Below are 22,664 nucleotides of genomic sequence, written 5' to 3'. Positions count from 1 at the left end.
TGTTGTGGGTAGGTCCTACCTGACCAATCTCATCTCCTTCTATGACTAGGTGACATATCACCTGGACAAGGTAGAAGAGATTGACATATCTGGACTTTAAAAAGGTCTTTGATTCATAGATTCATAGATGTTAGGGTCGGAAGGGACCTCAATAGATCATCAAGTCCGACCCCCTGCATAAGCAGGGTTCCATGATCTCTGCATGGAAAAATTGGCCAACTGTGGCCTCGGCTACGTCACAGTCTGATAGCTGGGGAATTGGCTCTGAGGTCAGACCCAGAGAATGGTAATTGACGGAAGTGAATCATCATGGTTCCCTATGACCAGTGGTGCCCCCCAAGGCTCTGTCCTAGGACCTATCCTCTTTAACATCTTTATTAATGATGTGGGCATTGGTGTCAGAAGCTGACTGGCCAAGTTCGCTGATGATGCCAAACTTTGGGGTAAAGCGTCCACACCTGAGGATGGGCTGGTGATCCAGGCCAAGCTTGACAGGCTCAGAAAATGGGCAGATAAAAACCTGATGACATTCAATATGGAAAAATGCAAGGTACTCCACCTGGGGAAAACCCCCCCGTGTCACACTTATAGCCTTGGCAGTGCTACCTTCGCTAGTACCGTGGCTGAAAGAGACTTGGGGGTCATGATTGACCACAAGATGAACATGATCCACCAATGCGATGTTGCAGGTGGTAAAGCAAACAAAACTCTGGCTTGCATTCATAGATGCTTTTCAAGCAAATCTCAGGATGTCATCCTCTTGCTGTACTCAGCCTTGGTGAGGCCACAGCTGGAGTACTGCATCTAATTCTGGGCTCCACAAGTTTAAAAGGATGTGGAAAAGCTTGAGAGAGTCTAGAGGAGAGCCACAAGCATGATCAGAGGGCAAGAGAGCAGGCCTTATGATGCATGGCTGAGAGCCATGGGACTCTTCAGCCTGGAAAAGCACAGGCTCAGGGGTGACTTAGTGGCAGCCTATAAGTACATAAGGGGTGTACATCAGGATCTGGGGGAACACCTGTGCACCAGAGCACCCCAAGGGATGACAAGGTCAAATGGTCACAAACTCCTCCAAGTCTGTTTCAGAGTAGACATAAGGAAAAACTTTTTTACTGTCCAAGCCCCCAAGGCCTGGAATAGACTGCCTCCAGAGGTGATGCAAGCACCTACTCTGGATGCTTTTACAAAACATTTGGATGTCTATCTTACTGGGATCCTTTGACCCTAGCTGACTTCCTCCCCTGGGGCAGAGGGATGGACTCAATGATCTTCCAAGGTCCCTTCCAGCCCTAATGTCTATGAAATCTATGAAATAGGTGACCATGATAAATATGATAATCTCATGTGTGGAATCAGGGTTCCTGGTGCAACTCCCAGAAAAGTAGATTTTAGGGCATCTATAGCTTGTTACCTTAATGAAAAGAAAAATATGCATGAAGATGTATGCCAACATATGCATCATTTTACCCATATGAAAGCAAGTCTCTCAGTAGTAGAGACACTGCATTTACATCACAGTACCATGCAATTTCCCTTACACTTAAATTGTATCAAAGGTCTTTCTAAAACTACCAGCCCATAGGACCAGTTTGGTTGTCATACCAGTTTCTGTAGTCAACAACCCAGAATAGATTATTGTGACCAATATTACATATGCACAAAATGATAGGGGTGGCCTTTGGTGTGAGTGGAAAGCAAGTTTCAAATTCATGACTCTAGAGCTAAAACAAGACAGCTTAACTACTTTGCCAGTTGGATGCTGCATATGAAAGTTCATAGCAGGATTCTATGACAATGGTTCTCAACCTTTTTAGACTCAAGGCACCCCCTGGAAAGAGTTAACTCTCAGCTTTCACTCATTTCTTGACTATGGAAAAATAATAGAGCAATTCTTTTATTTCAATGAATTCAGAGAGCCCACAAGAGGCCCAAATGTTTTTGACACTATGGATTTCCATTTGAAATCTCTGGGTTTATCTTGTGAATCTTGTATTCTTTGCACACCTGTTATTCTGCCGTACCCTGTGGGCAGCCTTAAAATGATCTTGCAGCACCCTTTTTGAGAATCGCTGCTCTTGGAGCTGAAACTTCCCTCAGAAATGGGAGGAAAGAGTGTTACTTGTATAGGGAACTTCTAGGAGGACCATGCAATGTTACATCAATGTTATATCAATGTTTCTTGTATACTAGTATCTGCAACCCGTCATGCATTATGAACATAAAAACCAATTCTTGCATGGCAGTGATGTTGAAACAAATTTCTGAACTATTTATTTCTATGCTATATTGAAGATGGAAATATATATTTCTGGGTTTCTATATAATATATTTCCTATACTCAATACTTCACTGGTGTGGAAATGATAATGATATTACCTTCTAGTGGGTAACTTTATACGTTTCCACATTTCTATTGTTTTAGAAGACCCTGTCAGCTTCTAAACAACTTCCTGAAATAGCAAAAACTAGATAAAAAATAACTGACAGTTTTATTTTGATTATAGATTCATAGATTCATAGATGTTAGGGTCAGAAGGGACTTCAATAGATCATCGAGTCCGACCCCCTGCATAAGCAGGAAAGAGTGCTGGGTCTAGATGACCCCAGCTAGATACTCATCTAACCTCCTCTTGAAGACCCCCAGGGTAGGGGAGAGTACCAGCTCCCTTGGGAGCCTGTTCCAGACCTTGGCCACTCTAACTGTGAAGAAGTTCTTCCTAATGTCCAATCTAAATCTGCTCTCTGCTAGCTTGTGGCCATTGTTTCTTGTAAATACTCACCAATTCCCTTCTGTGCCCCCGTGATGAATTTATAGGAGGCCACAAGGTCGCCTCTCAACCTTCTCTTGCGGAGGCTGAAAAGGTCCAGTTTCTCTAGTCTCTCCTCGTAGGGCTTGGTCTGCAGGCCCTTGACCATACGAGTTGCCCTTCTCTGGACCCTCTCCAGGTTATCCGCATCCTTCTTGAAGTGCGGTGCCCAGAATTGCATGCAGTACTCCAACTGCGGTCTGACCAGCGCCCGATAGAGGGGAAGTATCACCTCCTTGGACCTATTCGTCATGCATCTGCTGATGCACGATAAAGTGCCATTGGCTTTTTTGATGGCTTCGTCACACTGCCGACTCATGTTCATCTTGGAGTCCACTAGGACTCCAAGATCCCTTTCCACCTCTGTGCCACCCAGCAGGTCATTCCCTAGGCTGTAGGTGTGCTGGACATTTTTCCTCCCTAGGTGCAGCACTTTGCATTTCTCCTTGTTGAACTGCATCCTGTTGTTTTCTGCCCACTTGTCCAACCTATCCAGGTCTGCCTGCAGCTGTTCCCTGCCCTCCGGCGTGTCCACTTCTCCCCATAGCTTTGTGTCATCTGCAGACTTGGACAGAGTACATTTCACTCCCTCGTCCAAGTCACTGATGAAGACATTAAAGAGTATCGGTCCAAGGACCGAGCCCTGCGGGACCCCACTGCCCACACCCTTCCAGGTCGAGACCGACCCATCCACCACGACTCTCTGGGTGCGGCCCTCTAGCCAATTCGCCACCCACCGGACTGTGTAGTCATCCACGTCACAGCCTCTTAACTTGTTCACCAGTATGGGGTGGGATACCGTATCGAAGGCCTTCCTGAAGTCTAAGTATACAACATCCACCCCTCCTCCTGTGTCCAGGCGTTTCGTAACCTGGTCATAGAAAGAGACTAGATTGGTCAGGCACGATCTGCCCGCCACAAACCCGTGCTGGTTTCCCCTCAGCATAATTTGCCCTGCTGGGCTCTCACAAATGTGAGCCTTGATAATTTTTTCAAAGACTTTACCAAGGATGGAGGTGAGACTGACTGGCCTATAGTTGCCCGGGTCCTCCTTCCTCCCCTTTTTGAAAATGGGGACCACTTTGGCCCTTTTCCAGTCCTCCGGGACTTGGCCCGTGCGCCACGAGCTTTCGAATATTCCCGCCAGTGGCTCTGCAATGATGTCGGCCAGTGCCTTCAGCACCCTCGGATGGAGCTCATCCGGGCCTGCCGACTTAAAGGCATCCAGTTCTTCCAAGTGACTCTGCACCATCTCAGGGTCTACGTATGGAAGTCTGGTGCCTTGCTGCTGCCTCTCTACAACCCCAGTGAGAGACTTGTCGTGTCCCTCACTTAGGAACACTGAGGCAAAGAACTCGTTGAGGAGTTCAGCCTTGTCCCCCCGTTTGTCACCAATTGTTTCTGCCCATTTAGCAGGGGTCCTATTCCTCCCTGGGCCTTCCTTTTACTCCCTATATAGCTAAAAAACAATTTCTTGTTGTCTTTTACTTGGGTTGCCATCCTCAGCTCCATGGCAGCTTTGGCCCGTCTAACTGCCTCCCTACAAGCATGAGCAGAGGAGGTATATTCATCTTTAGTGATCTCACCTTGTTTCCACTTTTTATGTGCTCCCCTTTTGGCCCTCAGGCTGCCCTGGATTTCTCTGGTCAGCCATGGAAGCCTCCTGGCCCCTTTCCCTCTTTTGCCTCGCTCGGGGATCGTCTTGCTTTGTGCCCGAAGGATCGTTTCCTTAAGGCACAGCCACCCTTCTTGGGCTCCCATCCCTTCAAAACTCCTACTCTGTAGTGCGTCCTTGACTAATCGCCTGAGTTCATTGAGATCAGCTTTCCTAAAGTCTAGTACTTTCACCCTACTAGTTACCTTACCCACTCAACGTCTTATGTTGAATTCTATTATTAGGTGATCACTGTCTCCCAAATGGCTACTGATCTGGAGGTCCCCTATCATGTCATCCCCCATTGCCAGTACCAGATCCAGTATGGCATTCCCCCTAGTGGGACCATGTACCTCCTGTGTCAGGTGGAGGTCCTGTACACAGGTTAGAAACCTGCGTGAGCGGTGGGACTTTGCTGTTTGCGTCTCCCAGCAGATGTCCGGGTAGTTTAGGTCCTCCATGACTACCGCCTCTTTAGCTTTTATGGTCTCCGAATAGAAAGAAAAGAATATTTTTCATAGATTTCATAGACATTAGGGCTGGAAGGGACTTCGAAGATCATCAAGTTTAGCCCCCTAGTATGCATTTTATAGTATGCAAAAGTATTTTTGCTGCTGTAATTGGTCTACACATGTGTTTAATACCAGCAAACCATCCTTTAAAACAAAACACTAATGGACCTGTAATGGAATGATGTGTAAAAAATACATGAATTGTATTCAATAACTGTAACTTAGTTGTTTATGTTTTAGGATCTCATTCTGATCGTACAGCCATTGTCCACTGGTGTAACTCAATAGCTTCAGAAAGAATTACTTCTGCTTTACAAAGACTTTTAAGTTGCTAGTTTTCAAATGTATGCTTAGCATAACTTTCAGTCTGTAAATAGACTCTTAGGAACCTGACAGATATGCAGCTCCTCACTCTAAGAAAGTGCCATGAGTTAGATCAATGCCCCCCTACCCAACAGACGTTCACTGTTGGGGGGGATGTAGATCCAGCTCCACGAGGAGCTGATCCGCAAGGAGCTGCCTGTTTGCAGCCTGTCTCCCCTAGCTCTGCACTCCTCTCCTGGCTCCAGTGCAGTGCTGTCTGTAGGATGGGAGAAGGGAGGGGAGGATGCTGCAAGCTGGGGTTTGTTCTGCCTGAGCTGGGCGGGGGGTAGGTGAATTGGAACCCCCCTCCCCCACAGTCTCCTCCCATTCTGTAGACAGCATTGGGGCTAATCATGCTCAGGGACAGACAGATGTTAATGAAGATACTTTGCTTTGGAGCGCCTTTACCTGAACCCACATTACATGAGGGTTAATTTGTTGCATGATCAGGCACTTTTAAAGCACTCTGCAACCATGCACTTTTGTCATGGCACGGCTGTGGAGTGCATTCAAGGGGCTGATCGTGTGGCAAATGTCATTTCCGTCTGCCCCCCTATAGATCAATTAAACTTCTTGTGTACCTAATCTAGAGTTACTCATCTGTGTGATTTGTTTTAGCCTTAATAGGTATATGGGAACAATCCTGTGAACCCTTATTGATGTTGAGGTGTGATCTTGCAAATGCCTGTACACACAGATAATTTTACTTCTAGGAATGGACACACTGACTCACATAGACAAAGGTTTTCACATCCATAAATATTTACAGGATTTGCTTCTTATTCCTTACTTGTGTGATTAAGGTTGTTGAAATTAAGTCCATATATGATAAAGTATTTTAACTTTTCTGTTTAGTATTTATATACCAAAATGCCTAATAAACAGTTGCTATTTAAAAATAATTACTTAAAAAGATATCAGTTAGTAATTGAGGCTCAATAAAATAGATTTGCCTAAAAAAATTTTTTGAAACTCAGTATTGCTATAGTATTGTCACGTAGAGTCTGTGTTTAAAAAAACCCCCAAAACAACATGTTTCATTTGTGTGGATTTTAACATTCCTATGCAATGTTTACAATTCAAACATGGAGAAAGGACAGTGATTGAAAGCGAGAGCTAGAGAAAGTGAAATTGATAGGAAATGCTCTTTAAAGAGAAGTGAAACTTGCTAGTGGATTTTCATCATTCAACTTTGAGTGTGCAAAAAGGGGAAAATAGTGAAAAGCAATTTAGAATGTTTTAATAGTTAATTATAATACAGAATATGTCATTTGTAACACAAGTAAGCAATTTAAAAATGTCAGGAGCAGTGTTTACCATTTTAAGGATTAAAAAAAGCCTTTTTAATATATGGAAAGCAATTTTTTTGTGACCATGAGCAACATAATAGGCTTGCACCCATGAGACACCAATTGAGGACCACTGACTTCACCACTGGAAATTTGATTTAGGTTGGTGGTAGCCTCCTATCCAATAGATACCTGGTTGTAAAAGGCAACCAGAATATGTCTAATGTCTTTAATTTGTAAAAGGAATATATATAGTTGAAAATTAATGTATAACCATATTTGGAGAATGGTGGTGTTCTAAACACAACCTGCTGGTTACAGTATACCTTCGGTGAGTTTCCAATTAAAGAGCAGAATGCAATTAGCGTTGGAATGAAACAATCTTATAACATGTCCTCATCATTGTAGTGTCTGACCACTTAATTAAGATTTGACCTTAATTTTGATACATATAAAATTATTCTGAGCACTGTTTGCAGATTCCACTGTCATGGAGGTTTGCTCAAGTACAGACATCACACTGGTTTAAAGAAAGGTGTGATGTTGCCCTGATGTAATTAAACTGGCACAGCTACCTGTGTACACAGTCCTACTGTTGATTCAGTCTCATCTCTATTAAGGTTAGCCAAACCACAAGGGTGTTCACATACTAAGTTCTGCAAATCAGCAAAACCCCACACCTCATTTTAAACCAGCGCAAACTTTTTGTGTACATCAAGTTCCTCATTGCTTTCAGGGCAATGGCAAACAGTTATGATTAAGATTGCTTGGATTGAGAAGGAGTTAGTATGTATTTCTATGTGCTCTGATTTTATTTTTTTCATGTGTGGGAACCTTGCCTGAACATTCAGTGTTAAGCTGTGCATGTCTTGGCTACTGTCGTTCAGTGTTTTAACTCTCAAGGAATGGACAGAGACCTTCTCAACCTTAACCCTTGATTACTGTGTGTGTGTGTGGTAAACTGCCAACATTTCTTTCACGAGGCACCCAAGAGGTCAGTTTCTAGCCCAGGGGTAGGCAAAATGCAGCCCGCAGGCCGGATGCGGCCCGCCAGGCCATTCTATCTGGCCCGTGGGGCCCCTAAAAATTTAGAAAATTAATAGTTACCTGCCCCTGGCTGCCTGTCATGTAGCCCTTGATGGCTTGCCAAAACTCAGTAAGCAGCCCTCCACCCAAAATATTGCCTGCCCCTGTTCTAGCCTGTCTAAACTGATCAAGGTAAGAAAGGCACATTGTTGCCTGCTTTGAGAGGCAGGCAGCTAAATGATTTTGGAGGATACCTTCTGGAGACCTGGAAGAGGTGAGAAAGAAAGTGTTGGAGAAATGAAATAGTGGGGAAGACAAGAGAGTAGGGTGGAAAACCAAGGCAGAGAATCATAGAAAAGAGGGGCTGGAAGGGGCCTCGGGAGGTCATCTAGTCCAGTGGTTCTCAACCTTTTTTGTACCAGGACCCATTTGTAAACAATTGATGGCCAGTGCTAATCCAGTGTCCCTCATTCCTGACCTGCTTCCCCTGACCTCCAGGCCCCAGCTCCCCAGTGTGTGGGACAGGAGGTGGATGTGTGGGGTGGGGAGGGTTTGTGAGGCATGGGGGGGTCCCCAAGCAGCCCTGGCAGGCTGGAACTCTGCCAGCCTGCAAGGAAAAAACCATGGTTTCCCCATTTTTCTCCTATAAAGGAGAATCCATTTTTAAAGTTTGATGATCCATTTTTCAAGTTTGTTTGTGACCCGTCCATATATTCTTGTGACCCACTTTTGGGCTGTGACCCACGGGTTGAGAAACGCTGCTAGCCCAGCCCCTTCCTCAAAGCAGGACCATCTCCAACTAGATTATCCCAGCCAAGGTTCTGTCCTGCCAGGTCTTAAAAACCTCTGAGGATGGAGATGCCACAATCTCTCTGGGTAACCCGTTCCAGTGCTTCGCCACCCCTCTCCTGAGAAAGTTATTTCTATTATTCAACTTAAATTTCCCTCACACAGAGGGGCGTGGAAGTCAGTGTGAGAGGACACCAGCTGGGCTGGGCACCCTGCCCCTCCTCTAGGGTTGCCAACTCAGTTTGACTCTGTTCTGTGATGTTTCCAAAACACCAGCATACCCGCGACACGCTATGCGAATGTGCCCGTGTGCTCGCAAATATCGGTTATGGATTACAGCGTGTAGACTTGACGTTCCGAAGGCAAATTCACGTGACTATTACATTTAAAAAAAATCACTGGACTACTATACAAATCGGTTTCACCATTTAATATTGATTTCAATGAATGCCCTATCATTTCTCTCTCCCATAACTCTCAGCAGTCTCCTGGAGATTTCTACCTAATTTCTGGAGACTCCTCCTGGAGGGCTGGCAACCCTACCCTCCTCTTCCACCTGAGTGGTGCATTTCTGAGGCAGGGGGAAGTAAAGGGGTGTGTGTGGGGAGGTTTCTCCCTTCCAGAGCAGGGCAGCCCCAGACTTGGCACACACCGGGGGGGGGGGGGAACTCGTGAGGAGCTGAGGTCCCCTTAAGCCCCGGGCCGCGGAGTTGCTCCCGCTGCCCAGCACTTTGTTGTTCTCTCGTCCCCAGCTGCAGCGCGCATGCGCCAGCCCAGAGCCCTCGGTCCCCTTCCCCTTCTCCTCCTCCTCCCTCCATCCGGGCACCTCGGCATTAGCATTGACAGCCGAGGCACAACTTTTCCCGAGGCAAAGTGAAATCAAGGCGCGCACTCTGAGAAAATATAGTCCCTGGCGTTTTAAGTCCTTCTCGTCCCCACCGGAGGGGCGATCGGGCGGCGGGCGGCGGCGCGGCGGCTCCTGGGCGGAGCGGGGCCGCCGGGGGGCCCGGGGGGGGGGCAGTGCTGGCAGGGGGGCCCGGGGGGGAGCCCCCCCCCTTAGTTTGGCGGAAAGCGAGTGATGAGTCTGTGTCCCTAGCAAAGAGGCAAAGAACTTGCTTTGCAGCCTGAGTAGTTGTTTCTTTCGATTGTTGTTGTGGCTTTTTTTTCCTTTCTCCCTTTCTTTCCCATTGTCAGTCTCCTGCCTTCCTTTCTCTTTTCTTTTATTAAAAGAGCCCCCGGGGCGCGGGCAGGGCGAGGGGCCGGGCTGGGCGCGGGGGGGAGGGTTTTTGTTCTTTTTTTCTTTTTCTTTTTTTTGGTTTTTTGCTTCTTTTTTTTGCTTCTTTTTTTTTCCTTTTGGGGTGGGAGGGAGGGCTAGTGCCAAAAAGAAAAGAAAAGAGGGAGGGGAAAGGCAAAGAACGAGAAAGAAAGAAAAATAATAATAATAATAAAGCCAAAAAAGAAAGAAGGAAAAGAACAACTTAAATAAATAAAGATTAAACTTCCTTCGGATCCGAAAGTGGCAGGAAAGTGCCTGGCAAGTTGCAGGGATGGAGCTCCAGAGCTTGCAAGAGGCGTTAAAAGTGGAAATCCAATGTCATCAGGTAAAGAGGGGAAAAGAAACGTTGTTCTTCTCTCCCCCCCCCCCCCCATTTCTCTCCCCTCCTCCCCCCCTCCCCCGGTTGTTTCAGAGGGAGAGGGGAAGTCGGGAGGGCTCCGATGTTGCATGCTGAGCAAGTAGCGTTTGCTTCTTGTCGCAGGGTCTATCGATCAGGGGAGAAAGGGGGGTAAGAGAGAGGTGGGGAGAGAGTGGGGACTGGGGGACCGGGGGTGACACATCCTCTTTTCCCTCTTCCCCCCTCCCCCCAGGATTATCTTGCACTCTGCAAAAGTAGTTTAGCAGCTTGTTTGCTTGAGTTTTTGTGTGTGTGTGTCTGGGGGTTGTGGAGATCTTAAGTGAACATTGCGGTTGGTTCGTGTGTGTGTGTGTGTGTGTGTGTGTGTGTGTGTATGTATCTGTGTGTGGATGTGTGTATGTGTGTGTTGGAGAGATTAGGACGAGACTTGAATATTTATGAGCTTTGCTTGAAACTGACTCACAGTGTTTACTTGCCTCTTTGTTCCTCACCCCTCCTTCCCCTTTCCACACACACTCACACACACCCACTCACACACACCCACTCTCTCTCACACACACACACACTCTCTCTCACACACACTCTCTCTCTCTCTCTCTCACACACACACACACACACACACACACACACACACATATACACATTTTAAAAATCCATCAAACTTGAAGCAGTTTCTAATTCCTCGTTTTGGGGGGGGTGATTTTTTTTTTTTTTATATATAGAAACTAGTTGCACAGATGAACCAAGATCCACAGGTAAATGCAGATCCTTTCCCCCAACCCCCCTTCAGTATTTTATCCCTGCTGTAATAAGCGCAGTTGTGCTGGGACAGCAGGATGAAAAACTTTATCAGTAAGAGATCTCATTTTGTAGCCCTGCACTAAGCTTTCTGACTTAAAGAGGGTGGGTTTCTGTGTGTGTGCATGCTTTTGTACGGCTTTGGGGGACCGCTCTGGGCTTTGAACAATTTCTAGACGTGGTAAGTTTATTCATGACAGGGGCTAGTTTGCACTTTGCCTTTAATATGCATCTTATTGCCATTTTTGCAGAACGGGGATCTTAAGAAACAAATCCACGAAAGGCAATCAAGAATAGCAGCTCTTAATGAAAAACAAGTAAGGATTTGATGGATTCCGTTCTGTTCTGTTTTGTTTTTCCTCTCTCCTTGTTTCGACCATGCACTTTCTAAACATCTGAAAAGTGGCTGCGTTAGCTGAAAAAATCCCGAGAGCAGAGAGAGAATAAAACATCCATTTTTCCTAAGCCTCAAGTGAGGCAATGTACGTTTTCAAAATGAGATCCGTTTCTTAAAAGCTCTTGCTGGGGGTGGGGAGGGGAGGGAGAGTTATTTTAATCATAATAGTAAAAAGATAAGCAGTAGTTAAAACGTGTGGGGAAAAAAAATATTGAGGCGTCCATTTTGAGTTGGTCGACATGTTTTAGGGATATGGAAAAATCTGCTACTGGGGGCTACTTTTTGGACTTGCCAGCAGTGTTTTGGGCAAAGAGTTGGGGAACAAGGAGGCTTGAGCCCAGTTTGGAGCCATGTCTGGTTTCGATGGCAGAACTGATTTATTTTTATTGATCACTTTCTCTCTCTTTCTTTTCTTTTTTTTTCTTTTCTTTTTTTTTTTTTTTTTTGGCACTTGCTTTTTTTTTCTCTTTCCCTTGGTCTGATCTGACGTGTTAGCGTTTCATTCGAGTTCACTTAGGCACTTTCACTTTTTTGCTGAAAAAAGCCTCTTCCAGTGATTGGGGGAGGGTGGGGGGGAATCTGAAGAAGGGAAACAAAAACAAGAAAGAAACCTCCCCTCCAAACCCTTCCCCCTTCCCCTCACCCTACCCCCACCAAAACTTTCTTATTTTTGTTCTTGTTTCCCGTGACCCCTGTGCAGGGATCCCCCCTTCCAGGATGAAAGAAAGTTCTCTATTGTGAGTTTGCTTAGCCGGGGTCAGCTGATGGAGAGGGGCCGGGGATTGTTAGCTTTCAGCACCACGAACAGATGCCATTGAACGCTCAGCAGCCTCCCGCCTCTCCTGCGCTCTGCAAGCTCTGCACACGCATTCGCGCACACGAGCGCGCGCGCGCGCACACACACACACACACACACACACACACACACAACCTCCTCCCCCCTTCCTCCTCCTCCTTCTCCTTCCACTTTTGGTACTTCTGATACGCAAGCCCAGCGGCAGCTTGGCACAGCGAGTCCCCGAGGTGGCGGATTGAGCCCTGCATAGCAAAGAACTTTCACCCCCTGCTCCCAGATCCGAGTCACCCCTCCCCACCACCCCCAACCCTCCTTGTAAGCTCAGGCAGCTTTCCAAAAGCCCCTTTAGCAGCCAGATTGAGGCCCCCACCCCCCCCAGCACCACCCCTTCTCCTTTCCCTTCCCCCTGGCTGAATCGATCGCGATTCCTTCGGAATGCAGCAGCCCTTTCAGCACCACAAACTTGGACAGCGGCTTTGGGTTCCCCCAGCCCCAGACCTCTTCTCCAGAAAAGCAGGGATCTTCTACTCCAGTCAAACAGCCTTGCTTCTTGAAGAGAGCTGGGGGCGGGGGCCAGGCACTGATTTTTGGCAGAGTTGTGGTTAAAGTTGCAAGGTGATCGGTGCATAAAAGTGATCCGTGCCTGTTACATCCGCACCCCCTCTCTCCCCTCCCTTCCTAAACCCTGCGTCGCCCCGGGCGGTGAGATGCCACCCTTTCTTTTTTTTTTTCTCCCTCTCTCCCAGTTTATTGTAATCAGAATTTGTCAGCACTCTCAATTTGGTAGTGGAAGCTTCCATTTTGTGAGGAAGGGGTGTTGGTTTCTTCCTAACATGGAGAAAAGTCTGCAGAGTTTGCAGGTGGGGGAGGGGGCCCCATTCATGCTGAACATTACCATTTTGATTGCTTTGATGCCATTTTTGGAGGGGGAGGGGATCGCCTGCCCTACTCAGCAGAGCACAAAGATGTTTAATCACTGTAGAGAATCAAATCAGATACTTTCTTTTTTAAAGCAAATCTGACACTATATGATAGCTAAGGGCTGTGAGTCCTTTTCTTTTCTTTTATTTTTTGCAGTGTAAAACAGCAAGTTGTTGACTTTAATACTACTAGACAGAACAGATGATTTTTTTTAAAAAACAAGGTAACTGCCTTGACTGCAACAATGCATCTTTATGTGCTCTTTCTTCAATCTGAAAATAGTTTTGCTATTTTTAAGTGGGGATTTAAAACATGCATTTGATGCTTTTTTTGTTTCTCCTTCTGTATTGTAGCAACTATTTTGAGGCTGTTTAAATTTTTATGATGATAGTAAATGAGAAGCTATTTATTATGTGTCATGCTGGAATTTAGATAAGGCAGAGGCACACATTTGAAATTGCAGCCTGAACATTCTGATGCAGCTGGGTGGAGAAGGTTGCAGCTTGCTACTAATTTTAAACAACATTTTCTTTTAATCCAGGCTAACTAACAAACAATGGTTTGTTGTCTTCTTGGTTCCACCTCCACCCCCCGCCCCTTCGTGCCAAGTTCTAAACATTTCTGCAAGTGAAAAACCATTTTAAAATAAAATAATAATGTTCAGGAGGCAGTTGGTATTGGCCTAGGAGATGAAACTATTATTTTAGGCACAGATCTACAGTACTATATTGCCTTGGCATCGTGTGCAACAAGAGCTAATAATAAGATGCTGAATGATGATATAGTGTCCTCTTGGTTCAGACTGCCACCTTGAGAGATCTGGCTTGAGCTCTTTGGTCACAAGAGAAATGAGCTTGGAGGTCTCAGCCTTTTGACCATGTCACATCGTGACCATCAAGTTATCATGGTATAACTTCAGATTTGATAAGATTAGCACTTTCTCCTCAGGAGAAAAGTCCAGATACTGTTTCAAAGAGGACAGAGGAAGGTTAGAGTGGAAGTAGTTTGAATGGCAGGGGATTTGTTAGTGCAGTGGTTCTCAAACTTTTTAGACCTGAGGTGCCTCTCATTAGATTTGAGGCACCCCTTGGAAAATGCCAGCTTTCCGTCTTTGACTACAGAAAAATAATGGAAGAATTCTTCTGTTGGAAAGGACTCAGACCACAATGGGGCAGAATGGTTTTAACCCTGTGAATTCCTAGTTGAAATCTCAGGCAAAGTTCTTTGGATAGATGTGATTTTTTTTATTAGACCGACTGAGTAGCTGAAATCATTAGGTTTATCTTGTGAATCTTTTTTGTACACCTTCATTACATGGCACCCTTTGGCACCCTTGAATGGATCTCAAGGAACCCCCTTTCCCACGGCACCTTGGTTGAGAATCATTGGCTTAGAGATTTCAGCCTTTCACTTTTATGAATACAAAAAGCTGCCAAAGCATTGAAATAAACTTCCTGAATCTTGGATAGATAGAAATAGTCGATATATATCTTTAAAATAAAGTTATCCCCTCCCCCTTACTCCATTTAGGCACATCTCATTTAAAATTTGATAATTCATGCCTTTGATTTTACATGTACTGAATACAAAAGATATTAAAATTATGTTTTAATTAAAATGCACATGTGGATGATGAAATAGATAGTAAAATGAATGAATGATCACACTATCCACATCTGTTAGAAATATAGCAGTGGTTAATATTATCTTTCACTGCCCCATTCATCAGTTTCCATTTTAGCTATTGGAATTTATGGCAACATTTTCTTTTCTAAAAATTACATAGAAAAATACAAAGCACCTAAAGACAAATTGAAGAGTTGGGGCATGAGTAAGTATGTAGATTTATGAAAGAAATTAGATTTTAATTTACAAACCAATTCAAGATTCCTGTCCCATCACCTCATATTTTACCCAAATATGGAATTAAATGTACATTGATGTTTCCCCAGCATTTTCAAGTACATGTTTTAAACATGTTCTTTCCTTTTTTTTCTTTTTATTAATGTATCTTAAATCAATACTTCATTTTGCCTCCTGCTCAGAAAGGTAAAGTCAGACTTTTTATGTTAGTTTATATGCATACCTTTTGTACACTATGGTTTTGATGAATTGTAATACCATCTGAGAGTGGGTTACCTCTTCTTTAACAAGATATGATGTGTGAAGACTCCATTAGTTGGTCCAGTGGTTTTACACCTTGAATCCACGTCACATGCAGAGCAGCAGTAACATTTTTATCTAAATTGTCAAGCAACAAGCATTTATATGCAAATAAAAGAGCTATCATAAGAACCAGGGTTCTTCTTTAAACGCATACCAGAGGTGCTCTGCTGTACATGCTTTGGTGATTTCTATATGTCCGCAAAGTCCTTAGGTTATTCTATTTTTGTAAGTTCCTTCCTAATAATCACACTTAACTGATGAAAAAAAAAGAAAACAAGCAAACCCAAACCACCAGTTAAACGGTTATTGGCATTAGTTTTGGGTGGTAAACTGGGTTTTGAAAGTTTACAGTGAACATGTGTGGATTACTGCTGTATCTTCAATTGTGATGAACTCTGAATTCATACTGTCCATCCTAGAGCATAGCAATAAAAATATGTCTTTCTAAGAGGCATTATGTATGTGCCATTCACTTGTGCACTGTCTCATTCCTTTACCATAATTTACTATCCACACAGAAAATCAACATTGGCCTCAAACTGACTCTCCTAACCTGGTATTTCTGGTTAGTGTTCTGGAGTAGCATATGTGAGATGTATTTTGCCACCCCATCAAAGTCAATTTGTGAGTAGTGTTAGTACTTAAGTACACTTGTTCATCATGAAGAATTTATTGGAAACTATTTCATTCAAGAGATCTGTTTTATGTATGTTGTAACTTCCTTTTGGAGGGATGTTTTTTATATAACTGAAATTCAAGGAGTACTTTGTCTGGAAATAGCAGCATTGTTTACACATATTTAAAGGGAGACTATTGACATTTGCTAAAGCCCAGTATTTCATATGGTTGAGTACTTTCAAAATTATTGAAATAAAATAGGGGTTGTAAGTGACATTGAGAACAGAGATTGAGAGGCATTTCCAAATCAAACTGTTTCAAGAGTTGAAATCTACACCCCTGCCCCTCCCCCTCCTTGGGATTCCCATTTATTTTGGTTGGAATTATATGTCAGGGCAGTATGTGGATTATAAGTGTCCTATCTAGGATCCTATCTCGGATCCACAGAAGTTAGTAGAAATAAGGTGATGATCTTTAAATTGGAATTTAAACTTTTTGATCACTGCGTTGTGGCTTTAAATGCAGATACAATAAGTATTAAATGTGCACTTGATTTTGCAGTCCTCCTTTATACACAATCCCATTGACTTTCCTGGGAATTCTGAATAATTGCAGAATCAAATGAAGTTATTGGATTTAAGTAAAGATTAGTTCTAGACTAGTAATTTAGAAGGTTATGGTTCCTCATTTTTGGTGGAATCAGCTAGTAATTTAGCCAGGCTTTGCCATCTCAGTAAAAAAAAAAAAAAAAAAGACAAAACTGAGAAGAATTTACTGTCAGCTCTTTGGAGAAGAAATTCAGGAAGGTAGTTTATATAATGGCAATCCTAGCATTCTGTTCTGTTTATGCCTTTTATAATGTTACATGAAATTAGATGTTCATATTAAGGAAAAAGGATATAAAGACTATTTCTGAAGAGGTCGAAACACAACAGAAATAAATATATTGGTGGCTTTCTCCTTTGCATTAGATTTACCTACAAGAAACCATTGAAATCAACAGTCTTTGATGTAAACATAGTGCTGAAGGGATTTGGGCTGACTTTTGTATGGAAGTAGTCTGACTAGTATGTGAAATGCTGTTTTAGTCTAGCAGTCTTTTTCTACTGTACACTTTTCTACACTTGAATAGTACATCACTTGGCAGTGCTAAGGATTGGAAAGTGAATGTAACATTCATTCTAACCATTTTAAAGAGTTCACTTTGATATTTTAGCCACTTAAAACACCTGCTGTCAGAACAGTACAATTGATTTCAATTAACTTTGAATTTCTTCAATAAGATGACTCTTATAATAACTCCAGTAATCCCATGATGCCTCATTAGAGGAGCTGGCTATGATGATTATCCCTGTGATTTAGCAATTTTTCCTTACAATGCTTTTGTCTATTCAGAAAAAGGAATGATAGCAACAATACCTTTTTATTTCATTTCTGGCCTTATACTGTAGGTACTTGCTACCTGTTACATGTTGTAAAATGCCAAATTTGTATTGCAGCAAGCAGATATTTGTTCTTAAATATATGCTGCTGTGGGAATGAATACAATCAAGGAAACTTTTGTTGAATATGTTTTGCAGGTACCCTGTGTCCTCAGAGTTAGCAAATGGTTTTATATACATATGGACAACTTAAAGACCATGTTCTCATCACTGTCTTTGTAGAGTGTTCCCATTAATGGGTCAGATCCTCAGTTAGACCAGATCAACACAGGTTTAGTGGAGTTATGCCCGTTTCTGCTAGCTGAGGAACTGCTACATTAACTTTAGTAGGGATTTACCTCACAGTGGAAAAAAAAGAATATTGGTCTGAGTATCTCTTCTTTTTGGCATAATATTGGGGGAGGGATTTGGATGGTAATTTTAAATCACATTTCCACTGAGGTCCTGAATCATTCTAAGTACTTTTGTTATGTTCAAGTTGGGCAAATTCTTTTTTTCATCTCATTCCAGATTTAATTTCAGAGATGAAATGCATATAAAGGCACACTAATGCGTTACTTTAAACTTTTCCCTCTGTACTTTCATCTTTGTAATCTAAGATAAAATAAGCAGTGTTTTTCACTTGATTATAAAATGATGCCCCCCCTCAACAAAATCTAAAGCATCAACACAATTTCTAATCAATAAAGTTAAAGGGTAGAAGTTTGCAAATCAATAAGGCAAGGCCACAGTAAATGTTTCACTTGTGACTATGATGTCAAAAAGGGCAGTTTGTACATGCATAGAAGACTGAGGTTGGGAAAGTATGAAAAAAATGCTGCAAGTTTAAGATAAGAACAAAGGAGAACAAAAAAGAATTGGACTAATTGAAATGCAAATTTGCCTTTCTGCCATTAAAGTAAAGAAGACAGTTATTTTAGCTTGACAGAATCATATTTGGTCCGCCTTTCCACCTCCCCTTGTTAAAACATCCTAGGCACATTTCCCCTACATATATCATATCTGAAGATTTCTTTTTTTGCTTAAGGTGGTACCACCTTATTGTTTGAAAATACTCTTCTCAAGCGAAAATGTACTTCCTTAAGTGTGCTTTCTCTCTCTCTCTCTCTCTCTCTCTCTCTCTCTCTCTCTTTTTGAATCAGCTACTTATTGTTATGTAGTAGCAATTTCCAGAGTGTCATATGAAATTGCTGATGCGGCTTAGTTCTAGCTACAACCTCCGACTGCCAATAGTAAGCATCTATTGAAATGTAATACACACTACATTTTTTGCACAGCACGTGCAGGCTGTTATGATTAAAATATTAAAAAATTAGGAAAAATATAATGGCATTTTTTTAACACACAGAAAGGTTAAATGAAGCCTGAGTTTTAGGCCATAAAATGGTACACTTGGCTATATGAAAGTAAAACTGTTCTTGAATGTGGCTCCAGTAGAATCACCACAATAAGTAACCAGGAACTCTGCAGACAGAACTGATCTGCTGTGTTGATTTGAGTGTTTGAGAGGTGATGTTGATTTTAGAGTTGGAATTTAGTCCTAAGAGGCTGGGTTTAGAGACTGTGGCAAGAAGAGCATGTTTGCCTGAAAATTTGTCTGATTGCTTACATCTAATCAACAGAAGCATGAAATTTGGCTTGAAACAGAAGTCAGATCTTTAAAGTGTATTGTAGGTTTTTCTCTCCTGAATGACTTAACTTGATAATGTTGTACTTCCATCATGATATAGGCTTATCTTTCATCCGGGGATAGGGGAGAAAGGGAAAAGGCTTTTTGAGCTAACTCTGATATTAGTAATGGGCCTTAAAAAGGTTACTAAAAGTAAAGATTTGTATTACAGTTTGATTAACCTGAATCAAATGAGAATACTGATAATTTTGGCACGCAGCATGTATTAACCTGCATTTTCTTTAATTTTCTGTTTTCTGTCTCTCTTTGAATCAGCTAGCATTGCTTAAAGACTGAACCTTTTTCTTAAGAATGAAAAAGATGAGAAAAGATTCCTGTCTCAAAAATGTACAGATTCAAGTGTGTGTGTCTGTGCGTGCATGTTGTGTGTGTGTGTGTGTGAGGTCTTTCTCTTTGATATCATTCAGGCAGAAAGCCAACATGCGCATGTAAATGAGCCTGAAAATGTAATTAAAAATATATACGTACTGGGGACTGTGATACAGAATTTAATATGAGATGCAGGTTACAGTGACAAGTAGCGTTTTCTATAATCAGTGATACTAACTCTTCTCTGATTTATGCATCTCTTGCTATTAAGTGCACCACAGATAAATGCTAGAATAATTTCTGAAGAAATAATTTTAACACAGTAAAGCAAATAGAAACTCTCTCTGGCACCTTCTTTCCTCAATCCACAAAAAGACGTACCATCAAGATGTTATGAGAGAAACCAAAAGCATTCTTTAGAACAGCGAGAAAAGGCCTCACTGATAACATATCTTTTCTTGAAAGAAAATGTGACAAAATGGAATTACTGGTGTTCTTATTGCATTAAGATCAAGGAAGTTGTGCAAATTGTTAACACACATCTAGGAACCAACATAGAGATGGAGGGGGAAAAAGATGGAAATTGCCAAGAGACAGGCATAAATAATTTTGCCTTTTCTTTCAGTGTCTGCAGTATCATATTGTTTTGCACATGAAAGCTAACTTAAGAGACAGGCACCTCCCAGATTTCAGATTTTCTAACCAAGACCCTGTCTCCTTTCTACTAAAGTATCTTTCTCTGTTCTAAAAGTTAGGTCAATCTGGTGGGTATAGAACCTGACAATTCTGCTTTCCAGCAAAGGAAGAAATTCCTTTGCAAAGGTTTATTTCTCATTAAAAAATATTTAGTGGAACCCAAACACTTCTATAAACAGCCTGCAGCCGGTAAATATATACAACCTAAGTTCGTGTCTTATTTACATGATTTTATTAACATTATTTGCTGAGTGGGCTTCAATGGAGTACAATTTCTCATATAGAGGATCTAATTATAAACACAAGGGACAGAACCAAATAAGCAGTCTTTAAAGGGAAAAGAGTCTGGCAGCTTTGTTTAAAGTGTCCTTTAATGAACTTCTTTAGCAGCTTGTATCTTAGCAACACATTTTATTATATACCAGTACGGGAGAAGCAGTTTGCAGATGGAGTTGCACACAGTAATTTATTTTTCCTTTTTTTCCCCACTTTCTTCTCTGTGGTGACTCAACTGGAATGTGCAGACTAGCTTTTGAACACTGATAGCTCACTCAAAATCCCTGATTGGTTCATTTGTATCTGTTCTGTTTTGTTAGTTGTTGAAAAAGGCATTTACTATAGTGAATGCACGGTGACTTTCCTAGCTCTTAGTATGAGATGCAGATTGGACTATTTTGAATGGGCACTACTTTAAAATAAAAACAGATTAGCATCTTTTAACCCACTTTTTTATTCTTCCTCCATATGGTTTTCTCTTGGGTGCTAGACTGGTTTCCAGATTTGTCGAATATTTATTTTCAACTGCTAAAGGGGGTTATTTTAATCTATTCTGCTTTGCTGTGTTAAAACTGATTGGACTGTGACATCAACAGGAGCCTTTGCAATTTTAATTTTGTTTTTCTTTTTAAATCAGAAACCTCATTTAAAATGTAACTGGATCAAGGCATAACTGGACTCATAGCCATATAAACAGTTCACTACAGTCCAGTATTTTTTTGGGGAGGATAATCTCTAATCCTTACTCCTTTTCAGTTAGCATTGGCTTTTGCTAATTATGTCAACTTCTTGTGCACAGTCAACTCTGAGTGACTGTATTAATTTCAGTAGGATTAATGATAAGGTGAGATATTACCCCTAAGGCATAAGAATGGCTGAATTTAGGCCTGTAAGATTGGTTTCTGTATAAATTAAATATTTGATAAACATGTCAGAACTTTACATGGACTAACAATAGAAGCTGAACTGTAGGGTATGCTTTTTCATTTTGGCAAGGCAGGTATAAGTCCAGAATAGCTCCATTGACTTTAGGGGACGCATTCTGAATCAGTAGCAGTGTAGTAGAGATCAGACTGGCCCTAGTAATAAGAGGCCTGGGGAGCAGGGTGGAGAGAGGAGCTACAAGCGGAAGAAAAGACAATACAAATTCAAGACAATATACAAACAGAGAGATGCAATTTTGCAAATAGTAGGCCTGTGTGAAGTAGCTAGTATTCACTTCAGAGTCAGCCTTTTCGGGGGACAGTGATTCGATTCAGTGATTTGAATCACTGTCCTGAATCGATTCAGACGAATCTGATTCGCAGATTCAGCTGCTGCCGAATCTCTGAATCTGTGAATCAGCCAGGCCCATCTCCCGCCACTCTCCCAGCCCAGCAATGGCTGCCCCGCCTGCCCCAGCTCCCGGCACTTAGGGAAAAAAAGCCCTGACTCAGCAGGTGCTGCTGGGTGGGGGGCAATTCCCACTGCCCCATGCTGCATGGGGGGCTCTGCATGAGCCCCTGACCCCCCCTCCAGCCCCTCCATGGCTGCCCCACCTGCCCTGGCTCCGGCCCTTTAAGAAAAAAAAAAAACGGAGGAAAAACCCTGGACAAACTTCCTTCCATCAGAGGTGTGATCCCCACTGCCCCCTGCTGTATGAGGGGCTCTGCATGAGCCCCCCTGAAGCTCCGAGGCTGCTACAGGAGCAGTGAGTCCCGGGACTTTTCTCCCTTTTTTTTCTTAAAGGGCTGGAGCTGCCCCGGGTGGGGCACTCGTGGGGGGGCTTGGGGAGTGGGCTGGGTAGGGGGCTCATGACAGAGCCCCCATGCAGTGTGGGGCAGCGGGGGGCAGCAGGGATTGCCCCCCCACCCAGCAGCACCCGGTGAGCAACAGGGTTTTTTTTTAAAGGGCTGGAAGCTGGGGCAGGCGGGGCAGCCATGGGGGGGCTGGGGGCAGGGGTTGGGGGAGCAGGGTGTGGATGGGGCCTGGTGGGGTCCAGCCATGGTCTCCTCCCCGCCCCCTATTTACCAGCTCTGAGTCCAGCTGCAGCTCCCTACTGCAGCCACCGGAGACTGTCCGAATCATTGAAGCTCTCCGAATCTTCAGAGAGCTTCAAATTGATTTGGACCTTTTAATTGGTCCCCTGATTTGATTTGGATTTGGAGATTTGGCCACTGAATCGGGCCGAATCTCCTCTGAATCGAATCACCACCCGAATCTTTTCACAGCCCTACCAATTAGTACTAAACATAACAGTTTTGGAGAAGTTTTCATTACACATCTGTTATGAGTGACAAGTCAGGGCTAATGTTAAAAGATGTGGTAAAACAAATCCATTTCACAATCCATTATAGGAAATGCTACTTCGGTAGTCCCAAGTGAATGGTAAATTGTAGAAGGAGGTAGAATTGTTTTTCAAATGCTTGCCCATATGTAAAGACATTCTCAATAACCTAAAAGCTCTTGTGTTTCTAGAATCCCCAATTAAATGCAACATGA

At 42.9% G+C, this 22,664-nt stretch overlaps 1 protein-coding gene across 2 annotated transcripts in view; it reads left to right on the top strand.

Moving 5' to 3' along the window:
* The first annotated feature begins 9,742 nt into the window (after window positions 1-9,742).
* PHF21B (PHD finger protein 21B) overlaps window positions 9,743-22,664 on the top strand; it is a 278,198-nt gene continuing 265,276 nt past the window's right edge. The window contains exons 1-3 of one of the 2 annotated variants that reach the window (XM_014611433.3): window positions 9,743-10,041; window positions 10,797-10,829; window positions 11,124-11,189. In XM_014611433.3, the coding sequence (XP_014466919.1) occupies window positions 9,988-10,041; window positions 10,797-10,829; window positions 11,124-11,189 (153 nt within the window). In that variant the 5' untranslated portion in view covers window positions 9,743-9,987. The remainder of the gene's footprint in view (window positions 10,042-10,796; window positions 10,830-11,123; window positions 11,190-22,664) is intronic. The other variant, XM_014611434.3, reaches the window with a different exon arrangement.

The sequence above is a fragment of the Alligator mississippiensis genome, chromosome 4, assembly GCF_030867095.1.
Source record: "Alligator mississippiensis isolate rAllMis1 chromosome 4, rAllMis1, whole genome shotgun sequence".
In the NCBI taxonomy this organism is placed as follows: domain Eukaryota; kingdom Metazoa; phylum Chordata; order Crocodylia; family Alligatoridae; genus Alligator; species Alligator mississippiensis.
This window is presented reverse-complemented; position numbering and strand designations above follow the sequence as displayed.